General features: G+C 39.6%; 1 protein-coding gene across 1 annotated transcript in view; it reads right to left on the bottom strand.

The window, feature by feature from the left end:
- The window catches only part of wscd2 (WSC domain containing 2), a 105127-nt gene that overhangs the window by 4236 nt on the left and 74373 nt on the right, over positions 1-26518 (bottom strand). The window contains exons 5-9 of the mRNA XM_051921321.1: positions 26137-26321; positions 13217-13338; positions 9514-9688; positions 6865-7029; positions 429-629 (exon numbers count right to left, since the gene is read on the bottom strand). Coding sequence (XP_051777281.1) covers positions 429-629; positions 6865-7029; positions 9514-9688; positions 13217-13338; positions 26137-26321 — 848 coding nt within the window. The remainder of the gene's footprint in view (positions 1-428; positions 630-6864; positions 7030-9513; positions 9689-13216; positions 13339-26136; positions 26322-26518) is intronic.

Here is a 26518-nt window from a genome sequence, read left to right as displayed (position 1 = left end):
AGTGAAACAAATTTTTAAAAATAGACTGGCAAAAATGGAAGAGCTTGTAGCAATGGGCTGCCAATTATAGTGACCGAAAGCAGTAAGTGGGGAACTGTAATCTTTGCTGAACAGGGACAGCAGTGGAGCACAAACGTACTGCTTAATGACACTGGGGCAGTTGCACAAGGTTACTGGACTCTTAAAAAAGTAAATTTCCCACTCACACTTGAAACTGTCTGTGTAAATCTACATACACGTGGAGGGTCCTGAGTGTTTGCTTGTATTGGGGTCACCAAACTCAACTGACTTCTGCACAGTGGATGCACTGCTAAGCTAGTCAACGAAGTGAATCAGCAGGGCTTTAAGGTCTAATGGGTTGCAGTATGTGTTTATGATGCTGTGTCTGTCAGAAAAGATTCAGTTAGGAGAGGAGGATCCATATTTACCTTTTCCTTTCCAGTGCGCCTGAGAAGCAAATCCAATGTGCCCACCGTATTTGCGATTGAATTCTGCCATCAGAGCCTTGTATGGGTTACGAATCATGAGGATGGCAGCATCAAAAGTTTCAATCTCCTTCTTGCCACTTTCATGGGTCTTGATGCAAATTGTTCTTCCACTCCGCCAGTGTTCTCTCTCACCTTTAAAGCCTACAAAGAGAAAAAAGATGTTTGCAGTATTAGACAAGAAGATCACATAGTATGGTCCCGGTCAGCTCCATGCAACACACCCCACCTGTCTTTTTTTATATTCTAAACTTAAAGAAGAACCAAAAGAATACATTCAAATAAGACTTTCAGTGTAGTCTGTACTCTTGACAATGCTAAGACTACTACATTACAACCTGCATGATTCCAACAAGACAAATCTCGTATTTCAAGTTGCATTAGGGAAAGCTGGACAATCTTACATACCACCAAAAAAGGTAACAAACCAAAAGAACCATATAGTCACCATGGCTAGGCTGCCAAACCCTCTTTTGTATGTATTATTGACTAACTGCACAAAGAAAGATCTGCACCTACCAGTCATGCACATTGAAAGGCACAAGGCCCATGCTGGCAGCCAAAGTAAGGGGCCAGCACTAGAGGTAATACCACAGCATTGATGTGCCATGAAAATAAAACCCAAAAACTGTATAGAATAGCTACTATATAATAGAATTTATACTCAAGTTCAAGTTTATTGTCATATGTACAGTACATCATATCTTGAGATTCTTACTGGCACATTTCTCACAGACTGGTGACAGTAGAATAGCAGACACCGAACACAACACGTACAGTAGATAATCCTAAGTAGCACGAGAGTGTAGAGCTGCTCTATCATTCTCCATACCTGACGGCCTGTGTTCTGATTCTGATACAGATTCTATACAGAGCACGGTATCCCTTAAGAATTGCCTGCTAAATAGACGGTACACAAATCATATGTTCCAAAGTTACCCTGAGCACTGGCATTAATAGAAATACACATCAGAATGCAGATGCATTAGTTACTCTGCGATGCAGTATACTTATTGACAGTCTGTATCCATTTCTGTGTACCTTATATCCAGCCCAAAGGCCTGGTATGTGTGCTGTAACTTAAGTTTCTTTTAACACCAGTAAACCCCCGATTCTCTAAAGAATCGCAGATCCAAGAATGGCAATTACTTTCTGTTCCGTCCAATCTTTGTAGGGATGTAAGATCATGGAGGGTGGGAGCGTCCTGGGAAAGTTTTCATTTAATGAAAGAAATATATTTGTGGTAAAGTTGTTTCTTTTTGGAGCCATGACTTGTTTGGTTCTGGTGTTTCAGAAGTGCGTTGTAGGCGCCTTCGTTCATTGTTTTTACACATGTAGTCTCGCTTTTGTTTTTCTATGGGTGTGTTGTTAGCTAGAAGTTGTTTGCTGCTAGGAATCATAATTGAACCCCTGACCGCAGGCACTGTGGAGTAGCTGACTGCTGGCACTGTCAGTAGTCACCACTACCTCAAGTTTAAATACATACACATATATAGATAGACGCCGCATTCACTGTGTTTCCCAGTAGACACAATACGTCAGCATTATTGCGAGTGGCAAAAGTGCCATTTAAACTAATACAGGTAATGTGGAAACCGGGTTTTCTGATGAAAAAACAATAACTTTTAAAACAGTATCGTTTACATACAATAGATTTTGGCGAATCGTGTAAATGCAATTATTAATATCCATTTATACACTAATAATGGCAATTATTAAATAATAATAATTATAATTATTATTATTTAATAATTGCCATTATTAGTGTATAAATGGATATTAATAATTGCATTTAAACGATAATAATTATAATTATTATTATTATTATTAACCATTCCTCCCATATAAGTAACATTTCGGGGACTGCCTTCTTCTATCTTCAAAACATTTCCAGACTTTGTCCTGTTCTTAAGCAACACAGTACTGAAGTATTGTTTAATGCCCGAGTCACCTCACGTATAGATTACTGTAATGCTATTCTATCTGGCATCCCACAAAAACTTATCCATTGCTTAGAACTTCTTCAAAATTCTGCTGCCAGGATAATATCCTGCTGTTGTAAATCCACTGAACATATTACACCGATTCTCTCTCAACTTCACTGGCTCCCTGTTAACTACAGAATACAATACTAAATACCGCTCTTAACATTTAAAGCTCTCCACAACCTCACTGATCTCCTCCAGACTTACACTCCTCTCGGTCACTCAGATCCTGTAATTTGAGAGTATTCAGTCTGGCAATATGGTGCAGCCTTAGTTTGTGGAAGACAGACACAACTAAAGACATGAGCATAAAATGATGGTTGTCAATTTCAAACTGTGTTTCCTCAATGTGCTCCTTGAGATAAAAAAACATCATCAAGTTTGAGAAACGTTAACAGCTAACAACAGTCTAAATAGTTAGTGACTAAATACGTTTAGCCAAAACGTTGTTTGGAGGGTCACTTGAGCACATAAATGCATAGCTTTGCTAGCTTAGCCTGGCTTAGCTAAAGTAAAGATTATAAAACGGGATTTTCTAATGGCCAAATATAACCAAAACAATTGTTCAGTCTTACCTATGAAATGTAATCCCCCGGGATCTGGTTTGGAGCGTACAGCGGTTTGTACAATCCCAAGCAGCACATTATTCATTACTTCACTCCACAGCAGTGCCACTCACAATATGGCAGCGACATTGACGTACGATTCTGCTAGTCATGAGGCGTCTAGTTATTCTATGTCTATGTTTAAATATGTCACCGTGGCAACTTGTTGGCGTGCACGCTTTACGTCAAGTTTAGTTTACAGGTTGTGTTGTGTTGTTTGGGTGCCACTTACTGACTTTGGGAAGCCGCTGGGTTTGACTCTGGGGCGCAGTGCGAGTGCGCGTGCGCTTTTGGCACGGGTTGCGTCTGGCATCCGTGCATATATACAACCTTTGTAAACATTACTAAACGAAGGTTTTATATGCGGTGGTGTGCACTTTCGAGCGGCAGTTGTATTGTGACCTGAACTTTAGTTTACAGGTTGTGTTGTGTTGTTTGGGCACTACCTACTGAGTCTGGGAAGCCGCTGGGTTTGACTCTGGGGTGCTGAGTTGCAGTGCGCATACTCTTCGATGCGTCTGGCATCCTGCGTCCGTGCATATATACAACCTTTGTTAACTAATATAGATAATTCTGTCTTAACTGCCCTCCATCTGTTTCGTTTACCCGAGTTATCCTGGTCTGGATGATGAAAAGGTGGATGTTATCCTGAAAGGAACACAATCAATCTATAATGCCTACAGAACCATTCATGGTGATTAAAAAATGAATCATAACTTTGTTAAGCTCATTTAAACCGATTTAGGGTTGTGAAGGGCTAGAGTTTGGCTTTAGGCACAAAGACGTTAAAAACAAAATCCAGGTGACCTGTCCATCAGAAGGCCCACTCACATACAGTGTTATGATATGATTGTTTAAAATGTTTTTTCTGCCTTTCCCTTTGCTCCCTGAGGAACCTGTTTTGTCCCTTTACTGTTTATAAGAGTACAGAATCCATTTATTTCATTCAATCTCTGTTTCAACAATGTTTTCTGCTTGCAGATTTTTTTTTTCTGCATGGGTGCTGCTATTTTTCCTACTGACAGTTATCTGTTTCAATGCTGTTGCTTCAGAGGGCAGAACGAACATCCTGGTTATCCAAGATTATGGTTGCAAATCAGATTTTTGGTACAATTTCATTATTAGCTTCACTGGTTGACAAATCTTTGCTCTCAAACTCCTGACTTGATTCATTCTTTTGGTTTAGATGTATTAATGAATCCGACTTCATAGTAATGAACTTTTTCTGCATTGCATTTTGTGTTGTGCATAAGTAGCACAAAATTAAATAGATATATTTAGTTACAGCATATTAAGGTGGTATATTGGTTAGAATGGACACCTCATTGATCCAGCATCCTGGGTTTGAATCTGTCATATGGTTATGTCTGTATTCTCCTGGTGTCTGTGTACATTTTCATTTAGGTATTTTGGTTTTCCTTCTACATCCACAGAGATGTGTAGGTTAGATTGATTGTTTATTCCAGATTAATCCCTGTGAGTGTGCATGAGTATGTCCTGCAATTGTTTGGCACCTCATCCAGGTTTGGTTCTTGCTTTGCGCTCAGTACTGGCAGGATACTCTCAGACCCCCCACAACATGAGCTAGATTACGCAGTTTTCACTGTGTTATATTCTATTATATTAGGTTATATACAATGTTACAATATGTTATGATACAACATATTTCTAATGGAGGAGTCTGACAACTGCTTCAGCCGTCATTTGGAAGTGTGAAGACTGAGATACAGTACATATCATATGCACATCCAAATATCTATCCATGCATCCATTTCCACAACAGCTTAATGCAGTTTTCAGTGTCAAAATTTAGGGCCTATTCAGGCAGCACTGAAATCAAGGCAGGAACCAACCCTGAGCAGGACACTAGATTATAGTAAAGCTGTGCTGACTGAGTAATGTTCTGTGCTTTGAGTAGTTATGGAGCAACACTTTGGACAGTACTTGATGCTGATGTCTTATAGCTTCTGAAGTCCTGCATTTCAGTCATCAGTGTAAAGTTTGCATGTTGTCTCTTTGTCTGTGTGGATTATCTTGTGGCACTCCAGTTTTCCTCCCAAATCCAACAGAAACACAGAACAGGCTAACTGGTGACTCTAAATTACCCCGGTATAAATGAGTGTACCATGTGGTGGACTGGCACTATATGTACAGTAGTGCCAGGGTAGGCTACTAGCACCCCATAACCTCGAAATGGATTAAGCAGGTTTGAAGATGCATGAATATAATTTTTAATTGTGAAATGGACAGTTAGCATATCTATTGGTCCCCCTAGGCACTTCAGCTACACAATGTTTTATATTGATGCAAGATCTTCAAAAACACAGTGAGACTGAAGATCTAATCAAGTGATTTACTATACCCTGTTAATTATCAGAGTTCTGCTCCAAAACAGACAGCACATCTATCCCCAATATGTAAATGATTCCCTGCAATGGTCTGTAGATGTAAGCACTTTGAAAAGGCCTAAACTGCAGATGAAATGAGTGTACTGTTCCACTGAGAAACATTTCAAGGTCTGATAGGAGGTGGCAGGCAGCAGCTTTAACAAGATTTACCAGCGTGCACAGACTAACGTAAGTGCAACTAGCATCCCTGGGGAGGACTGTGTAACCGTGACCCCGTAAAATGAGATGTTAGAGACTATTCTATTAGAGCCTTTGAAATTCAACACACGGATAAAGTTAACACACACTGGTTCATCAGATCTGTGTAATTTTTTGGAGTTCCACTCAAAATGGTGCAATGTATTTGGAATGTAAGTTGTTTCCCAACAGTGCGACAGCTTGTTGTGGCAGAAAGAATCACACAGAGGTTGTGTGGCATTATGGTGTATGCTTCTAGTTCAAATGAAAACATTAGAAAAACGGGACTACATTTGTCTGATCTCCTCAGTCACATGCTCCCTTCTGCAGTTACAAACTAATAGCAAAACACCTCAGCTGCTTACATGTGAAAGCCCTGAGATGACTAGCCAGGCTCCTGCCTTGTCCCCTTTAGCTGGCAGGTTAATAAGCTCCATCTGCCCTGTGTCTTTTGGTGTAGCTTCCTGCACACACCAGCTTACCTAGACAGGCTACCTCGCCCTCTGCTGTATTACTTTAATTAGTTTTGGTGATGCCCCATGTTCCTTGTAGCAGATGGCAACAGCTTTCCAGAGTGCACAAGAAATGCTTGGATAGAATTAAAGTATGAATTGGATAAATCAAAATTCCCACCTGCATAACACTGATGTGATGTTTGTACCCTTTAATGCTGAATAACAATGAACATGAAAGTGCTGTCCATTCAATTTGTGAGCAGCTTGAGGAGGCGGGCACTGGCCATGACTGGGAAAGCAGCAGATTATGAGAGTCAGTGCTTTGAGCTGAGCAGATGGACCCTCCCATGAATGCATTAACAGAGGGGCAAGTGTTGGTTCAGTGAGTGGCATAGTCACACACATCCAGTTTACAATTGCCAGTCAGCACTCTGTGGATGGGCAACCAGAATCACTCGACTAAACCTGTAGGGACAAGGGAGGAAATGCGCAAATACCATACAGATGGTGCTGGAACCCAGATCCCTGGGAATTGAGAGGCAACACAGCTGCACAACTTTGTTTTGCTTAATTCAGTTGCTTATTAGATTATCTTCCATGACTTTGTGGTCCTAACCATGATCTTGTTTTTTGATAATGGTACAGTATGAGGTGCATTAATCACAAAATCAACCTGATACAGTTTTATCAAATACTCAGTTGGCACTCTATAGTTTCTTTCATTGCGTCAACACGATTCATCTTCTCACCTTTGTTGTACAGAGATCCGTCAAAGTAGTAGCTGCCTGTATAGTAGCCTGTGGCCAGCTCAATGAGGTGACGTGCCCAGGTGTTCCCCGCCCCAGGAAAGCTGGCCAGTCCAATGAGCTGCTTGGATCGAGTGGGTAGGAATCGTCGGTCCATGCAGCGGTTATCTGTGGAAAGAACGGAAAACGGATACAATATAAGAACTGGGTGTTTCTATAAACCCATTTAACAAGCTGCCGCTTCTTCCAAAATGGGCCAGGCTCACCCAAACAGAGTCATCCATTTTAAGTTATAAACCACAAGGACGTTTTCCATAAGTACATGCTCAAAACCTGAAAGTATCTCAGAACATGCACAAATATACAGCAAGGCTGTCTTTTACAGTGTAGTGTATGATACCATCCATTTTCGCAGCCATTTAATCATTTGGTTGCACACAGCAACCAGCCTTGAACAGGACACCATTACATACTACAGTCGGCTGTCTAAAGCAGCATTAATGCAAATATTAACGTCACGTTTCTAGATCTTACATTACAGTCTGGGCTGATCAGCTTAACCCTTTAATGCCAGCCATGTTAAGTAGTACACTGAATGTGAACTTGGTGAGCAGGGCTTTACGAGTAAGGTGGTCTTGGGTCACTCTCCATCTCCCACTTAAATTTTAGCAGTTCTAAAGCTGTGGTTAACTAAAGCGAAATCCTCATTTCCACGTTCAGGTTGGGTGATTGGCACTTCCAGTTTGTAATGCCAAAGACTGACTTCAGTTTCCAGCCATCTCATGGTTATTGTAGAACCTGCATGCTCTCCCCATGTACATCCACATCTGAACAGCTGACCACAAACTGGTTCAGGCTGTATGATGAACTGGTGCTTCGTCCAGAGATGGTTCCTGTCTTGCTGCCCAGTTGTCCCTGCCACAGTGACATCACAACGTACTCTTTAAGCTCGGCAGTATTGCCACCTGGTTATTAGCCCCAGATAATGGCTTCAGAATTGCAGAGGTCCATCCTAGATGTGTAGAGAAGACAATTTACTTTGGGATGGCCAGGTGTACAGAATCTAAGAAATCTGGCTTCATTTTTGAAAATTGGGGAAAAAACTGTTAACATGAAAACTTTTATGCTACCTTATTTTAAACCATTTTTCTCATTTCTCATGCTGGCTCTTTAAAACGTTGTCAAGACTCCTGCCGTCTTTCTTGATTCCTGTTCTAGCCGACTGCCTCCTTTTTTTTTTTTTTTTTTTTTAATATCGCTAATGGGGTGTCATGTTTCTCAAGCCATAAGTGGAGAAGAAGAAATAATCACATCAGAGTATAGGCTGGAAATGAAGAAAGGACTAAAAGTAGAAACAGTGCCGTTGTGTGTCAATACCAGAAACAGAGGGCAATCTAATGTGATGCAAAAGGTAATCACATTTGCTGTAAACCTGAGCAGCTTTCACTATCAAAGTCACAAATCAAGGTTGACACGTTCATGTTATCTCGACAGTGTGGCGACCCCTGGCGGCAGCCTCTGGAATTGTGAAACTTTCATCTTGCCCGAATGAGTGGACATCCCAGTTTTAGCTTGAGGAGGAGGAGGAAAGGTTAGGAGCATGCGCTGATACAGTTTGTTGCAGCACCCACCACACAACGAACCACCTCAGGGTCCCACATTAGCAGCTGTGCAATGGGGTGACACCTCAGCACCACTGTAGTTCAGATGGATGTCCCGTAAATCAGAACAATTTAGAAGCCCTGATTAAACTCAAAGGGAATCTTTAGACGTTACACCGTGCACTGATCCTTGTTTGCAGCAGACTGGAGGGCTTGAAGTCTAACCCCCATTCACGTTAGTTCTATTAAAACCAGATATAAGATTGGACCAATTGGAGGACTGCGTAATTGTGGTAGGGTATCTGCAACGAGAAGACAACTCTCCATTGTGGGGTGTACGCTCAGCAATCAACCACATGACTGATGGACATACTGGCCCAGCATCTCCAGTTAAGAAAGAGCATTTTACAATTACACATTTGTAAATCAGTCACTAGTGAAGTGCCTTACAGTCTAATAACACAGCCTGTGTGACTTCCTCAACGTACATCTGTGGAGTTACTCTGTCTGTGATCAATTATAATGTGAAGAAAATAGAAAGGAGTGAGTTCTAATGCTGTTAATATGGCAAAAGACATAAAAAATTGGTATAAATAAATAATAAAGGAAACAATCAAGCATTACTATGCCACAACAGATATCAGTGGCTTGAGATATCACACCTCTAACCATGTAAGCCAATAAAATAATTAGTAATTTAAGTAATGCATAAAAATAATAATAATAAATAATAAAAAGTATGTGTAATGAAAAAATTAAATAGTCAAACGACGTAAGCCATACACAGACAACTATGTTGTATGGTAAGGATCAAATATTTCAGCCCACCCACATATGACTTTGTCCATCCATTATCCTTCCACAGAGGGTAATTGGTCTGGTCCAATACCACAACATGCAACAGTCCCTTCCTCCAGTTGGGAGCCCACTGCCGTACAGTTAGTATTGGTCACCCTAGCCCAGTCCTTCAGGCACATATCCAGTGTAGTTGTGTACAGCCAGGGCACCGGCAGCCTGGCAGTAAGGTGTAATTCTAGATGACAGGCCATACCTTGTACCTGAGTCTGGTAGACCACAAAATAGTCCTCATTCCCACAGCTCTCAAATTCTTCTCCACTGCAGCGATGCATGCAGAGCTGTTCATCCTCCCGCTCATGGAGAGTGAAATGTACGGATGGGAAACCACAGTGGCAGTTCTGACCTGCAAGAACGGCCAGTGAGTATTCCTAAATTAAAGTACAGAAAAAAGGATATGGTTAACCTGGGCATGAAAATTTGCCAGTAGACTTGGTACAATTGCTGTCATATCCACAAAGACCCCTTAAAAATACACCTTAAACATAAGTGAGTTCTCAAGTGTACTCTTATTGTCCCATCCATGATTGTACAACCACCTAACTAACTCATATCCACATAAAATACACATAGCCCTACAGCAATTAAACATGCATGCACACCAAAGCAATAAATATACTTCCCTATGTTCACATATGTTTTCACACACACATGATCTCAATGATTTTCACATACAGATGTGGGCAAACAATTAAACTGTTACACGTGAATGCTCTGAAATCTCCCCAACACATACCTGTATGAAAAATGCATGCAAACACGTTCAGTCCAAAAAGCATGTACACCATGGCCAGTGGGGGACCTCAATATACATCCCCAAACCCAGAATGAACACCAAGGCTGTCTAGGTTAATCAGCAAGGACTGGAAATAGACTCACAAGGGTAAGCAGTGCAGGCAGAGTTATAATAATGTAAAACCTTGGAGCCTCTCTGGGCCTGCCTGGAGGCCACTTTACACCATGTGGTATGCCTGTTTCAGTTTCCCTCGAATAGACACTTATTTCTCTAATATGTTGAACCACTCTGGCCTCTATTCCACCTGCCAGCTGAGCTCTTGCCTCTCGCGCAACTCTCCACTCCATGAGCATTGCTAGAGTGACCTCAAGGACCTTTTATTTTGGATCTACTTTTATGGTCAGGAATGCCCTTTAACAACCTGATCATTCTCCTAGAATCCCCCAGATGTCACTTGAACCTGAACCCTAACTTACACTAAAAACACCAGGTGGGAAAAGGACAAAAAAGGTAGTAAGACAGTGTTTTTAAAGGGGCCATAGTCATCTCAATGGCACAAAGTCAATACCAAAATGTTCAGAAAACAAGTAATCAAAGCACAAATCCATCCAGTTTCCAACCCGTTGAATCCGAACACAGGGTCACGGGGGTCTGCTGGAGCCAATCCCAGCCAACACAGGGCACAAGGCAGGAACCAATCCTGGGCAGGGTGCCAACCCACCGCAGGATGCACACAAACACACCCACTCACCAAGCACACACTAGGGCCAATTTAGAAATGCCAATCCACCTAACCTGCATGTCTTTGGACTGTGGGAGGAAACCGGAGCGCCCGGAGGAAACCCACGCAGACACGGGGAGAACATGCAAACTCCACGCAGGGAGGACCCAGGAAGTGAACCCGGGTCCCCAGGTCTCCCAACTGCAAGGCAGCAGCGCTACCCACTGTGCCACCGTGCCACCCAAGCACAAATCAAAATTCAAAAATATAAAGAAAAAGAGTCCTAAACCAAGTGAACATGGAAATGTCCCTAACTAGAACTAAATTACAAGCTGCTTTATTTTGAATGTTTTTGTTAAGTAATTGCAAAACATGAATGCCCAAGACTGCATGATGGAGTCTTTTACAGTGGAGGGACATGACATTATATAGTTAACAAGTCATGTGATGTAACCAGCCTAGCAACCAGACAAAAAGATAACTGCACCTATAAGAAGGTACACAAAACTATAACAGCTACAGTGAAAAGAAAATAGTTAATTGAAATGAGAATCAGAAATAATGACACCAGGAAACTACTGTATGTAGCAGGGAGTTAAGTGTAACAAATCTTCCAAAATTCTGTCATCCCTGGAACACTTAACTTACTGTATTATTTGTGTATCGACTAGCTTATAACACTGGAGGCTCTACTGAATTATGACTATTGTCCTTTGTGCTTGTATGTCATCTAATGCATCTTCTGTGTCCCGAGAAGCTGAAATTCTGGTCCACATTACAAAATGCACACACTCAGACAGAAAAATGGACAACAAAACATTAAGGGTATAAAAGCACACACATTTATTTATTATAAGTGCCCTGCCAGCCTGTCTGTCTGTAACACAACACAGCATTTTCAAACCTGCTTATTACAATTACATGTTCATGCAATACCCTTAATGATATACATATATATTATCTCACCGACATTTATTCATAAGCATGTGCGTAAACATACTACACACCACAAACAAGTCGCTTGACCAGCCTGTGGTATCATAGATGTTGCAAGGGTGTCAGCCAAATAAGTAAATGTAAACATTTACTTACTCACTTATATGCATATAAATGCACACACATGTACAGATTTGGTGTAAATCCAGACTGACACACTGACCTTCACAGGGCCTGGTATTTCATTCTAATACAGTACTGCAATGGGTCAATTTGCACACAAACGAAAAAAATGCATTTTCCAAACTTTTCTCCACAAATCTAAAAGGCAGATAGACTGGAACTGGCAATTAAAACTTAGAGAATTTATCTCGGGTGCCTGGGGTTTCTTTATTTAGCAAGATCTTTTGCATGTTACAAAAGAGACTTGCAGATAATCTGCTCATTTGAAAACATTTCAGCCTAAGGAGATAAAGCTACTTGATTATTTTCTAGGCAGCCAATCACTGTGTTTATTATCTAATGTGTAGGAGTTTCTCTGAAAATATTCATTATACACTAAATATCCTTCTACAGCTGGCTGGCTTTTAAGCTGAGAAAAGTCTTAGCTAACATCAACCAATTGTGAAACGGATGACTGGTCGCCCTAAAATTAGCCCCTGGAGGGCTAATCTGGTGGAAATTCATTTATTCAAGATGTTTTAAAAGTCGCTGCTAACTGCTGTGGAAATCTGCTGAAATGAGAGCAAATTGCCATGACTGATACTGAAACAGAACAGAGGCTCTTAAATGAGATAAATATAGGCCTCCAGGGGGCGTGGCTGCAAGGAAGGCCAAGGTTCAGCCATGTAAGGCAGGGAGGTGTGCTGTGCAAATATGAGGAACCTGTGGGTATACTCTGTGTATGCCAGTGTCTCTGATTTGTTCCCCTAAAAACAAAGTTACACACATGCAGAACCAAACTAAATTAGGAAAGGAGCAAAAAAAAAGCATTTGTTTAAAGTCTTCAGCCTTTGTTATTGCTGTTGTAGTTTGTCATTCTCTTTATAATTCTTATTGTTAAACACGATTCAAGCCCTCAGTATGTAAAGAGCCCGCCCCCAAGTGCAAAACTAAGCACCCATTGGACAGCCTTGGTGTTAATCAGCCTGCACTGCAATAGACTGAAATTTTGGTCCTCTGGGTTAGCAATTAAAACAATGAGAGCAATGTCAAACTAGCAATCCAGGCCACCTGAGTCATGAATAAGCTTCATCAGGCATTGTCTCATGTGAGTTTGGTTGTGCTAATGAGTATGTTGCAGGCACCCTGTTAAATGACACTTTCAATAGAATACAGAAAAATCTTCATCTACGCCAGTCCCACACCTGTAGCCATAGCTGCAAATATTGAAGTAATATGTTAAACATGCACCACTGACATATCTCTAGTCTTAAACATCACAAATTTTTGTCTTTGGCTCCCCAGACAAATTTGTATTCACCTTCATCCAGTTAAGATGCCTACCTTTTCCGTGCAGAAGTCCACACACTTGTCGACAGACATATTTGTCATTAAGACACCAACAGGAAGTGCAAGTGACATGTTGTCCGGTTTGTGGAAGCATCCTTTAAAAATTGCACTCCCATCTGGAAATGAAATAGTGGCAAACATCATTTGTGGAAGTGGCAACTGCTTCCGCTTACATTTGTTCACAGCAACCTTTCTAGCCCAAATATACTTTTTGAAAGATGGAAGAAATCATTTAAAAAATATATGCCAATTTTTTTAATTTGTGTAATCACATTCTGGGAATAATTTTACAATAGTTATGTGGCCAATGCCTAGTTATTGGAGTTCCCACACACAGGTTAGATTTTATATTCTCGCTACTGATGCTTTTGTTCTTAGGGAGTTCATAATGTACACAAAATCCTCTGCCAGCACCACCAAAAGCATCCATTTTGAATTATCATGTTGGATGAGAATTCTGCTGCCCTGGTCACCACACATTCTCCTCTCAAACAGCATTTTAAGGTTCAAGTACACAAAACATGTCTCAGGTCTTCTGCATTTTTTAGATCAAAAAAGCATTTTTAGTAGATAAGCCATAATATAAACATGCCTAAGAAAGGCAGGGGAAACCTGCCAACTAACAGAAGAGGATGGCTGTTGAAGGTCATCCAGCCAGGAGAATCACCAAATACAAGAAAGGTGTTTAGCCCGTGCTGCATGTGAAGCTTGCTAATTCTTATTTTCAGACCAAGAAATCAGGACTAATAAAGCGTTGATCTCGAGCTAATAAGGCTTCTCTTTTAAAGGCTGTGTGTACGCAAGCTGGTTGCATAGTGCAGAGGTTTCTCAGCTTTCTTTGCCACAGCACTCTTTTAATCTTGTAACCTGCACCTTCAACTTAGCAGCAGGTAGAGTGTGGATTTGATTCATTCATCACCTTTCAAGTGCTCACTTAAAAATGTGTTGTCTACAGGTGAATAACAGGCCATTTCTGTCTGCTCGTCTCTGTGTCTGAACTGGATAATTTGGCCAAACGTTGGTCTAACATGTGAACCAGCTGAAGGAAATAGAAAGCTTGGTGTTTATTAAACAATTTGAATTTAACCAATTTTAGTATGTAATACACATTCAGTACAGCATACAAATAATTCTAATTTGGTAAAACTGATTCTTATTAATTTGTGTATTCTCTCCATTCAGCCAATTTTGATATAAAGTATATACTGGAATTAGAAACAAATCAAACAGAGGCTTTTCAATCTGATGGAAATCACCAAATAGGTTGTGGAAAGTTTGTTATCTGTTTATCTCATATTAGCTGGGAGAACTCATATTTTTAAATGACTATCCTTCTAAAGTACCTTTTTCTTTTTCAGAATATTCGTATATATATTAACAAGTCCTCCTGTATATTCTTTCCTTACAACATTCATTTGTAATGCAGGAAAGGCATATACAAAACAACCGATTTGAAAAAACATATAATAAAGTTGGCTTTGCTTTAGCAAAATTTTCAGTTTTATTATGGTGAATGGTTTAAGATTTACCTCCAAGGTCGAAATGGACATGCTTAGTTAGTGATGGAGGGAATCGGTTTTGAATCTTTATTTATTTATTTTTATAACTATATGCCTTGGCCTGTGCTTGGGCACTTGGTAATGCAGCACTGGAGCATTTGTTCAAATATGATGAAACATGAAAACACTTTAAAGCTGAGGGGCTTTGTTAGTTGCTTCCATGCATGATAATAATTTATTCCATCTATTCTTTACATATATAGTGTTCACTCAATGGATCTATTTGCACCTTTAGATACCTCTGTATTGATGACAGTAGGTTTGACTCCCTTGAACAATCGACTTCAGAGTACCAGCAGTACACAACTTTTACTGTACTGTTAATAGAAAGTGCCTGACTTTCCAATTTGCCCTTCCGTATCCAAAGTTGAAACTTTACTACCTAATGAAGATGAAGGCATAGGTGGTATTTGTGGCTTATTTTGGTCTGTACCCCCCCTACATAATCTAAGACAAACATGACCTTTTTGTTAAAATTTCAGATGGGGAACAGAAATCTGTCATTGACAACCTCTTCAGCTTCAACAAAGTAGTTCAGATACAAATTATACATCAAACACATGTATGTTGGCTAAGATTATTCAAAATATATCCAAGATTAAAGCCCGACTTGTGATCAGTATTATCAAGTGCCCACCTTTGTCTGATGTGTGCTTTGCGAATGCTGTACACTTGAATCAAACATGAGGAAAAAAAACTTTCTTTAGTTCTTAGGTAGTATTGCATTTACATATTACTAGAAATCCTATTCCAGATAGGAATAATAGAGTTAGGAAGAATTATATTAAACACACACAATGGTTCTCTGTTCAGATTTCTTCATATTGGGCTAAACCCAGCTCCCTGAACTGGGCTGTGCTGCTATTAATTTCATAAGGAACATAAATGTGTGCAAGTAGCATTGACTAAATTAACTCTGTGTGTAATTCATCATAAGATATCTCATAAAATCAGTAAAAAATTTTAAAAAGGAAAATGGAAACATATTTTGAAATAGTGTCATAATGAGTGGTTCATAAAATTGATAAAATATTTATAAAAAAGTATAGAAAAACATTGAACTTATTTTAATGTTGAAACAAAGGATGAACAGATAGAGACATGAACAGGTTATTTCAGATGCTGTGACAGATTAAGCTCCTAGTTTTCCAATCTACGACTTGAACCTTCTGCATCACAGTCTATACTGAGGGGAAGGAAAGCCGATCAGTAACGGCGAGAACATCTTTCCATTACAAGAGCATGGTGTTGGGTGTAATGTTGTGGGATATGGAGGTTTAAATGCAAATCTGGAAACTGTAACCTTATGATAAATGGGGACTGACTGATCTCTCAAAATTGCAGAATTAGGAAAACCAGAAATCATATTAGAGTTTGCTTAATTGGGAAGGTGATATTTTTACCAAAATTATATTTTTTCTTTTATTCTACAAGTGCATCTTTCCTAATATTTTAAGTAAATTTCAAATGAGGTGTTACTGCAACCTCTTACAGTTAAATAAGATAGTATCTAGCAAGTAATCCATTAATACAGGTGCAGCAGCAACACAGCAGCAGGCTTAGACACAAAACACAACTTGTAACATAGAATTATTTGGTCAATAAAAGTTCGATAAAACACTTGACCATTTGAAAACATTTTTAAATATCAGTGGAACAAATGTGGAAAAATATCCAAAAAAAATGAATCCCACAGAATATCCTAATAATTTTAAAATAAAAGCTTTACCACTGACTAGTTCATTTTATATCCCCCAGTCTACCCATAGCTTGGCAACCTTTCTAAAACTATGGGGCTGGGGAGCTTGAAAGTTCTAAGGTTTGCTAGTTTTGGAGTCTGTGGCACAGCATTACCATTGACATTTGGTGATCCACAGTGCCCAGTTTCCTTTGGATACCACCATGTTGCATGGCAACAGCAGTTATAGACTATGGCATCCATCTCTTAGCTGGTTAGTGTGGCTGTTTTTCCATTTCCTGTACAGACACGGCCCCTTCTGCCTGCTTCTCCAGTGCCAGCACCCAATGTAGCTCTCCAGGTAGTCATTAACGTTCATTATGTCCATAGGCTGAACAACCTGCCCTTGCTTAAGGTGCATGAGATTTTAGAAATTTGTGTCAAGGTGATCAAGTGCTGTGTTTGGTTGTTCATTTACGAACATCTCTGCAGAGCCCTGATTTTACAGTTGGGTGTGGTGAGTTGTGCAAGATATGCCAATCAGTCTTGTACCACATCTTCTGCTCATTCACTTGAGGCAGAAATTGAGGGCGACTGTCTCATGCAGAACCTTTGTCATTGTGAGGGAACACAAACTTGGGACTTGGGTGTTGTGTGGTGAGTAGTGAAGAGAAGAAGCCTTGAAGTGGCAATTGAATGAAGTTATGTCATATAGTTTTAGCTAAAACCCTGAAATGGGTTTTTAAGATCAAGGTTTAGCTTGGTCCATGAGCTGGCTGATCATTCACAGAAGTGCGTCACTGCCTTTGGTGGTTTAAGGGCATGATTTTTGAATAGAGAATTACGTTTTTACTGTGTCTTTGGTTTGCAAATCCAATGCAGGCCGCCACACACATCTGCTGGCAAGGCGTTTCATGTGAACAGTTCCAGTATGAGATTCGTAAAACAGTTTAGGCATGTATACGAGTGCCAGGACAGGCATCACAACGTGCCTATCTCATTATCATCAGATGATAACATCTGACATCATTTCATGAGGAACGTGAGGTTACTGCTCCAAACATCTCTTATGCAGCCGTCTAACAGCCAGGGCACATCCTGAACACTAGTTAGCTATGTGCACATAAAGCTCTGGATGATGGCAACAGCTGTGGAAACTCCAAACAGCAGCTGCTAGATGGGGTATGACCCCTGTTGTGTGTTTATTGTGAGCAGCTCGGCTGAGAGCTTGCCAAGTAGTAGGCTTGTTGCAAATCCAATTTACTGAAGATGGCACCCCCTGCCAGTGTGGCAAACAGTTTTGTGACTGTGGGTAATGGATAAACTTCAGGACTTTACAGCTGCATTAACCGTACATCTGTAGATCACCACAGATTCTCATGTTGACATCTTTTTTTTTAAGCAGGAGCAATTGGTGTTGTGCATCTTAACACTTGCACTGATATGAAATCATCTAACTCTGTAACCTCCCCTACGTTCTTTCGGACTGTGAGTTACATTATACCTGCTGTATAGAATCTGGGTGCAACATAAGTGCTTTCTTGCATGCTACCATTTTAGCAGACTTCCGTTTCATATGTTGCTGCACCATTTTACTCGGGCCATGAGTATCTAATCACTCCTGGACTAAACATTGAACAACAACATGATAGGTCCTGGTACTTCAGGCAATGCGAAATATAGTCTATCTACTGTAAGTGAGGATGACTAATTGGACGCACCATTGCTAATCCAGTATTAAATTACACTTCCTAACTGTTGTTCACTGTAACTGTGGCCTTAGGATGTGTGTTTCTCTTGTGTGTTATACACCATACACTCATCTTGGCCTTCCAGAAGGGCCTGTGCTGCTGCTGCTGTGGAATGTGGCCAGATGCTCTTTTTTCTTGCTGTACTACATATTCTCTTAATACTATGGAAGCATTTTTTCTAATTATTCTCTATGACTGTGTTTTGGTCTGTGTTTGCTACCATTCGTCATCCATCCCTCATTTCTACTTGGAGGTTCAGATAGGCAGAATCTATGGCCAAGATTGTCCCACTCATCACATACCCATACTTACTCTGTTCAATTACCAGCATAGAGTTATCATCTTATTCTTAAGAAATTGATTATCAGCATAGAGCTATAATCCTATTCTAACAAACCTGTGAAAGTGGCAATAAAATTAATTTCATTGGTATTGAAATTTAATACATACATTATGAGAACTCAGCAACAAAAGTTCTTTTCAAAGAGAAACACGCAAACCCTGAATTGCTCACTTGAACGGGACAATGGAAAGTCACCGGTTAGCATAATTTGCATTTTTAATGGATATGGCAGGGAAAAATCATGGAATGTGCAATTTCCAAGATTCCACACTACAGTAAGTCTCCATTAGGTGCAGCACTAGTGACCCTAAATGTTTGTTTTGTTTTGCATATTCAGGCGACTACTAGAGGGAGCTCTTCACTAACACTAAATGTCACTCAACTCCGCACACTGCAGACTTCAACCACACAAAATGTGTTTATATTTCTTATGAAAATCACAATCTGCATAATATTTTTGGTTTTTATTATTTTTTTTTTCATTTTAATAATTGCATTACAGGAAGTAAAAATACATCAGTAACACATTGTGTACTACATCTGATTATAATCAGATTAGATATAAAAAAAAATCACTCTTCTACCCAATGGAGACTTTTCACAATGATGAAAGCAATGAAGCCTGAAAGGCTCTGTTTGGGATAATTTTTCAGAACTGCAGAATTGCAATCATATAGTTTTGTACAAGTGTATAATTTCTGATTGTTTAAGGCTCTAGTAATGCCAAAGAGAGTCAATTTTGCCATTGTATAGAAGAGTACAGTACAATGTAGGGAGCATTATGTGGAATAAGGAGTCACTTCACAAGCCTGTCTCTCTGTATTCTCAGAGTCATTATCCTTAATGCATCTCCCTCCAAAACACCCATTTAGTTAATCTAGCGCACTTGGGCCCTAGTGACTATTGTGAATCTTTTTATTTTTGTATTTTTTTGTATATCACTTGTAGTTATTGCTCATTTATTGCATTAACAACAAATTCTTATCATTGTGATGATGACATGATTCTGATGCCTCTTTGGAAACCGTTTTTACCATTTACGCTTCCATTTTGCCGTTTTTTCTAATGGCTGTGGCCATATGGTGTGTTCTTTATGTCAGTTGCAATCATGTGATCAACTTCCATGCAAAGGTTATTTAATGTGAAGTATCTTAGATGTGGGATACAAAGAAATTTTGTAGAGTTTATTTTTGGTTAAGGATCTCATCTTTGTAACTCTAGTTACTGAATTCTGTTCAGTTTTCCTGATTATGATGATGCTCTCTCTTCTTTACATATTAGGTTTGTTTTGTTTACTGGCCTTTGTTAATTTCCTGAAGAGTTGCCTTTCCCAAAAAACCCTTTTCATTCTCCTGATCGATTCCATCTCAAAACAGTCATCAATTACAGGCATTCTCAAGTCTGTTTCTAACAATGACAAGACTGTAATCAGACCCTTACACCTAGCTACAGTTCCACAACCTCGATATCATAAATCTTTGCTCATCAATGTCAAAACAGTTCAGTGTTTGCATGTTTCACTTTAATTACCATCTTGTTTTCATTATTAAATTTCAAAACTAAGGAAAGCTGTTTTATAGCTCCTTCTCTAAGCTTGTTAAAATAAGACGATGCCTGCACACTGGAAATTGACTAACTACTTTTACGACCTATGGCTTGAACTCCCTGAAACAAGCTCCTTACTGTATATCCAGACAGGGAAGCTAATCAATATCAGAAAAGGCAGCTATAAAATATACAAGAGAAGACATTTACTGTATGACTGTAGCCTTTAAATGGTTTTGTACAAATCATTATAGAGTACTTTTACATTGTTAATGTGTGTATATTGTATTTGACAATTGTTGAGCTGGCCTTTCATATTTAATATAAGTGGGTTACCAAGGTAACTGTGATCTATGAGAGGATAATTAGCCCCAGCATTTTTCTTCTTGCTATGTGCTTGTTGGAGATGTAATTAAAACAACAGCCGTCTTAAGTGATTGGAAAATTGACAGGTTTAGTCATCGCTAGTGGAACTGATGCTGAGATTTGAATGCAGTCAGATTGAGTGGCTCTTCAGCGTCACCAGTCTTAGGAATATATAATTCATGGTTGTTGATGTGAGGAATATTTTAAGTGCATTACTTTTGGGTTTCAATAATTATAATAGATAGCCATGAAAGGTACTATATAACAGAAATATAAATATGCAAGTTGATTTATACAGTAGTAGCTACCCAAATAAAATATTACAATTGGTTTTATTTATATATATATATATATATATATATATATATATATATATATATATATATATATATATATATATATACATACATATATATATATACATACTGCGGTGGGCTGGCGCCCTGCCCTGGGTTTGCTGGGATTGGCTACAGCAGACCCCCGTGACCCTGTAGTTAGGATATAGCATGTTGGATAATGGATAGATCATTTTGCCTACACGAACGTTGTCATTTTCAGCGTTTGCTTGCAGTGCGTCTGATAGTTCAACGCGCAGATCTTGTTGATGTAATCTCAGATAGTTGACACGCGCGCCCTCTGTTTTAACATACGCATCTACGACGTACTGTTGGAATAGTTTGCCGCTGGAGTGCAAATACTGAATATATTCCTCATTGCTAATCTGTACGCATAAAACTGGCATTGAGTAAGCCGCCTTATTTGCTTGGCGGTTCTTTTATCGGGAACATGTTGGAAATCTTTGTGCCAGCCAATGTCTCCGTAAGGGAATAAAAGTGGGTAAACCATAGGATCACAATTCATATTGAGCGTGGAAATTACAGGAGTTGCCTATGGGATAGATGCAAATGTCCCTTTCGGCAGGCGTTTCGCCATCTTCTGCGACGAAAATCGCTGCAACATCGGTGTGACATGTCGGGGCATTGTATTGTTGTAAATCCTGCCTAGGGGTTTTCTTGAAAACCATTCGTGCAGATGCTGTTGGATTGGACTGAGCGATTTCATGCATGTCTTTGTATGATTTAGCGAAGGGGTTGATGGTTCTGAGCATGGAATCTAGCTGGAGAAGTAGATTTTCGCTGCACGCAGAGTTTGCTTTATTTTGTAAGTGTACTTCAGTAGGTTGCGCGGTGTCAAAAACATACAACTGTCCATATCCTGAAGAGGTAGAAGTGTTAGCGTATAGTGGAGAGATTTGGTGATAAATTTGCCCGTGTATTTTAAAACAGTATGGTCCGTGGCCAGGAGGTTGAGTTATCAATGCACCCATGGAAGCAAACACTAGAGAAGAGTTGTATTCTCAAATGTGTTCACGGTAATTTTTAGCTTCTGATGTTTGCTGTGTAAGAAGCTGTTGTAAAGACACAGGTGGCTCCCGCAAAGGTGGTAAAGCTACTTTACTGTTGTGGCAGCACCTCGAGTACTTGTTGGATGTGTTACGCTCAGCAGGCCAGTATAGTGCATGACATGGAAGACGACGAATAGGAATCGAGAAATGCCGTGTTGGCTGTGTGTGGGCGGGACCGGTTTTGAAGTGGAAGCAGGACGAACCAGAAGAGAAATATATATGATATATATATATATATATATATATATATATATATATGTTTGTTTGTGTGTGTGTGCATGTATATATTTGTGTGTGTGTATATATAATTTATACACACACATAATGAAGGACAGAGTATTCATTATAAATAAATAAATATTTAAACTAGTAGAGGGCTTCGTTTGCAAACCCCCGTGTTTGGTTTTCTGGATACACACTTTTAAGATTTTTTTTTCTTTGAATTGTTACTATTTCATTAGTTTCACTTTTATTTCAGAACTTCTGTAAAAACAATATTTGTAATCTTGCGAGTCCCAATATGCTGAATCTTTTTAATGAGGTCAGTATAGGTTTCTCTGTTTGGAATTTCAGCACAGACAAAACGATCTACATCATCAGCAGTTAATATTTTTTTTTTTTACAAAGTAAAAAAGTAAGTAGAGTCCTGCATTGGACTCCTGTCTGTAAAGTCGTGCTATTTTCCTCTCACAGTTCCAAAAGTACATGGGGTTACCAAGGTGATACCCCAGCTTTTGTCTAGGTTTTTGTACAAGGGCTAGACAGAACGTTTTTGACTCCTCGGGTAAATTTAGCTTTTTAAATAAGCAGACAGATAAATATATATATATATAAACAAAGTAACCAATAAATGCATGTGCGGTAACCTCTGTTTTTGAAATTCTCAAGATTTTTTATTTGTCACATGCGTAGTTATACAGGACAACACGCAGTGAAATGCATCCTGATCCGCTTATCAAAAACTGTGCAAAGTTAGAAGAATATCAGTTAGTTTAACAAACAGTCATAGATTGAAAGATAACAGTATAGTAGAACATAATAAATAAGTAAAAATGATGTGAATAAAGTAGAATTAAGTGTTAAGTTGCAATAGTGTAGTAATTATTGTGCAAAACCAAAGTTAGACTGGTGCATAGTTAAATGAGGCATTTTTTTTTCCGCTACTGCGATCTTTACTTTTTTATATTTTCTAATTTTCCTACTTTCGTATCCTTTAACTTTCTTCACATGTGTATAGCGCCAATGGTTTTTTTTTTGTTTTTTTTTAGCCTTTCTAATTTCCCTGGTTTCATAATCTCTAACACGCTCTACATGTGTTTAGCGCTAACATTTGTAAATGTCTTTATGAAGTTCTACTTTGTCTTTTACTCATTGTCTTTTAATTCTGAGCCGGACTGGACGTGCTTTTTTTTCAATTCTACTTGTTCCGGGCTGATAATTACTTTCCTTATTTTCTGAATTTGCACCTCGATTATTCTTGTTTGTTCTTTTTTCTGTCCAACGCATTTGAGTCTCTTTTCTCCGCGCTGCTTTCTTCTTCGCTTATATGTCGACATTTAATTTATAACGTACTGTCCTTATACGCTTTATATGCGCTGAGAGCCCTGGATCTGTGTGTGCTCCAATCCTTCACAAGACTGAATGTTTTGCTGCCTATTGTCCTATTTGATAGATTGTAAGTAGGGCGTGTCTTTGGTCTCGTGGGTCTTTAAAATGTCTCCAGAGAAGATCACGTATCGTAGACTTGCTTTTTGCTTTCCAGGACAGGATTTCTTTTTATAATAGATAGATAGATAGATAGATAGATAGATAGATAGATAGATAGATAGATAGATAGATAGATAGATAGATAGATAGATAGATAGATAGATAGATAGATAGATAGATAGATAGATAGATAGATAGATAGATAGTGTTTTGACAGGTAACCCTGTTGAGGCTGTCCAGAGAGCTCTGGGCTGATATAACAACAGAAGGGTACAGCCTTCGATCTCCAGATGCCTACGTTTGTTTCTCTCCAGCCTCAGTGCCAGGTGCTAATGATGGCAAAATGCTTTCTTGAGTGACCAGTTAATAGAGCTTGGATCCCAAACCAAAGAGAGCACGCTGGCTATAGCCAAGAAAGCAGTTAAAGTTAAGAGGCATTAAGGAGGTGGACGTCTGCTAGTGTGGCTGAACCAAATACTCGGAGCATGAAGATTCCAAGCCTGAAGCCTGGAATTAGGTGTAGACTGTTGATTTTTCAGTTATAAATGAAGCATTTATAAATTAAGAGTTGTAAGATACAGTATATGAAGGAATTAGAGGACCAAAAATGTTGACTGCGCCCCCTAGCTGTCACACACACACACACACACAGATAAATTGTATTCCTGTATAGCTATTATAGATAGATAACACTTACTATATTATAATAAAAATAAGTTTTTTTTTGTATATTTGAATTATTAAGTTGCAGTGTCAGAGAAAACTATAATGGAAGCTGTGAAACTGTTTTACTTCAAAAAAGCTTCCTCTGTTCAATGTTTCCCAAACCCATCTTCGATTAAAACCAATTAGGATGTAATCGCTGTCAGACTGCATTGTTTCTGTCTTGCTCCTCTATGGGAAGACCTAATAAAGGCACGATTACAGCTTTGTTTGATGTGAATAAGACGTTAGGAACAAAAAGATTGACTCTGACAGTGTTATTCTAGTCAAGAATCCTTCTGACTTTGTCTTTGCGGTGACAATGAGTGATTGGACCCTGAGCTCAGACATTATTAGCCAGTAATGGGCTCTGTGCCTTCTCGTTCTGGCAAGGACAACGAAAAGCGCAATTAGCAGAAGCCTTTTGCCTGAATCTCTCGCAGACAGAAGGGCTGCCTAATATTCACAGCAGGCACTTGCACATACAATTAATTTTCTAGGAATGTGGGTCAAAACTGCCATAAATATCAAGTGGCATGCTCTCCTGTGAAGGCCTTAGTTTACATTTATTTATTTATCTGCTTATTTGTGTGTCTTCTTGCTTTAGTATCCAACAAATTAAAATGGCACTGGAAAAAATTGCAGTCTTCCATTTTTGTCTGCACCATTTTTTCTGGTTAGGCTTGTAGAGACCGTCCTGGTCAGCGGTGGATTGAAGAGCAGCCAATGCCTACATGAAAGGCACTTCAGCCAGCTGTTGAACTAAGGCTCAAGATGTGCAGGGAAGCAGTGCTACCTGCTGGTCCTCTGTACTGACATTAGTATGTCTTTATGTTATTTTCTATTTAATATATTTTTATGTCAGTGGATTTAATAATGTTTGACATGTTGTCCCTGCTGAGGTGGACTAGCGTGAGGATGCTCTGCCATCAACACCAGTGAATCGTTACTAGGCTGAGCTCAAACTCAGACAATCTTACAGCTGGGATGAGTGGCTGGAAGTATACCAGGCTGGATTGATGGTGAGACCGTCTTGGATGGAGGGCCGTGGAGTGGTGGAAGGGTGCTGGCATTGCTTAGATAATATACGTTTATATAGGCCCCCCTTATTATGAAAAGTTTGTTATGTGGAGTACTGCCAGCCTAAAAATGTTTAGTGAATGTGGGAACAATACATCAGGACTGGAGTGCTGGAACGCTGGTATAGCACTGGCCCTCACCACATGTGTTTGAACCAGGATCAGAATGGCATTTATTTTCTCTTTAGTGGACTAGATGATTTAGGTGTGGCAGTGGGAGGGGGGATCCAGGTGAATCATAAAGCCATCATTCCAGCACTGGCATGGGCCCCACTAGCTTGAAGCTAACATTTGTCTTGCTGCAGACATTTTATTTGAAATGCGGCTCATGGAGAAGCAAAACAACATCCAATAAATGAATAAATAATGAGCTCTCTAGAAATGTACAAGATGGCTCAGACAAGTTGTGTGTTTATACCCCAGGGGCCTGTTCACTGGCAAAGTAAAAACGGAGCTGGAGGAGGGTGGGCGGTGGGGTCTGTGTTATCTATTATTCAAACAAAGACTCTTGCCTGCTGATTTCTTCCCAGAAATTCATACAAGAATACAGTGTCAGTGGGCCACTCTAGGGGCAGAGGCATTATTAGTACCTCATTCAGAGGTGGGCAATTAGATATGTAGAGAGGGTAAATAACCTAAAATTTTATTTTTTAGTTGGCAGATGAGCCTTTTGGGTCTGCACTACCCATTCCCTGCTCACCCATGGTCATGACCCTGACTGGGCGTTTTTTTATGGACACTTCTCCTTTTTTGGCACTGCAGTACTACAGTCTACTTACATCTCCTAGCTGATTCTTGGCTGAGCTCAAGGCGGTAGATGGAGAGGCGGTTGGCACCCCCGCAGATGTTGTTCTTTTCCCCCTTGCACTCCATGTTGCATTCCGACTCACTGGCATTGGGGGTTTGGATTTTGTGTCCACAGTAGCACTCAGCTCCGAACTCCAGTCCAGCATACATGTAGCCCCTATGATAAAAGAAAGAAGATGCTGGGAATTGTAGCAACCTCCTTCATCCAAACTGGCCTGTTCTTGTGATAATAAACACATGATTCATTTCATAAGATAAACCATTGGTAATTATTCTTGTATATAGTGCCTTTCACATATTTATCAGTGTGAGGGGTTTTCTTTTGGACACTTTCATTTTGCATGTACCAAAGAC

This window comes from Erpetoichthys calabaricus, chromosome 18, assembly GCF_900747795.2.
Source record: "Erpetoichthys calabaricus chromosome 18, fErpCal1.3, whole genome shotgun sequence".
NCBI classification, from domain to species: domain Eukaryota; kingdom Metazoa; phylum Chordata; class Cladistia; order Polypteriformes; family Polypteridae; genus Erpetoichthys; species Erpetoichthys calabaricus.
Note: the sequence above shows the minus strand (reverse complement) of the source record. Positions and strands in the feature narration are given on the sequence as shown.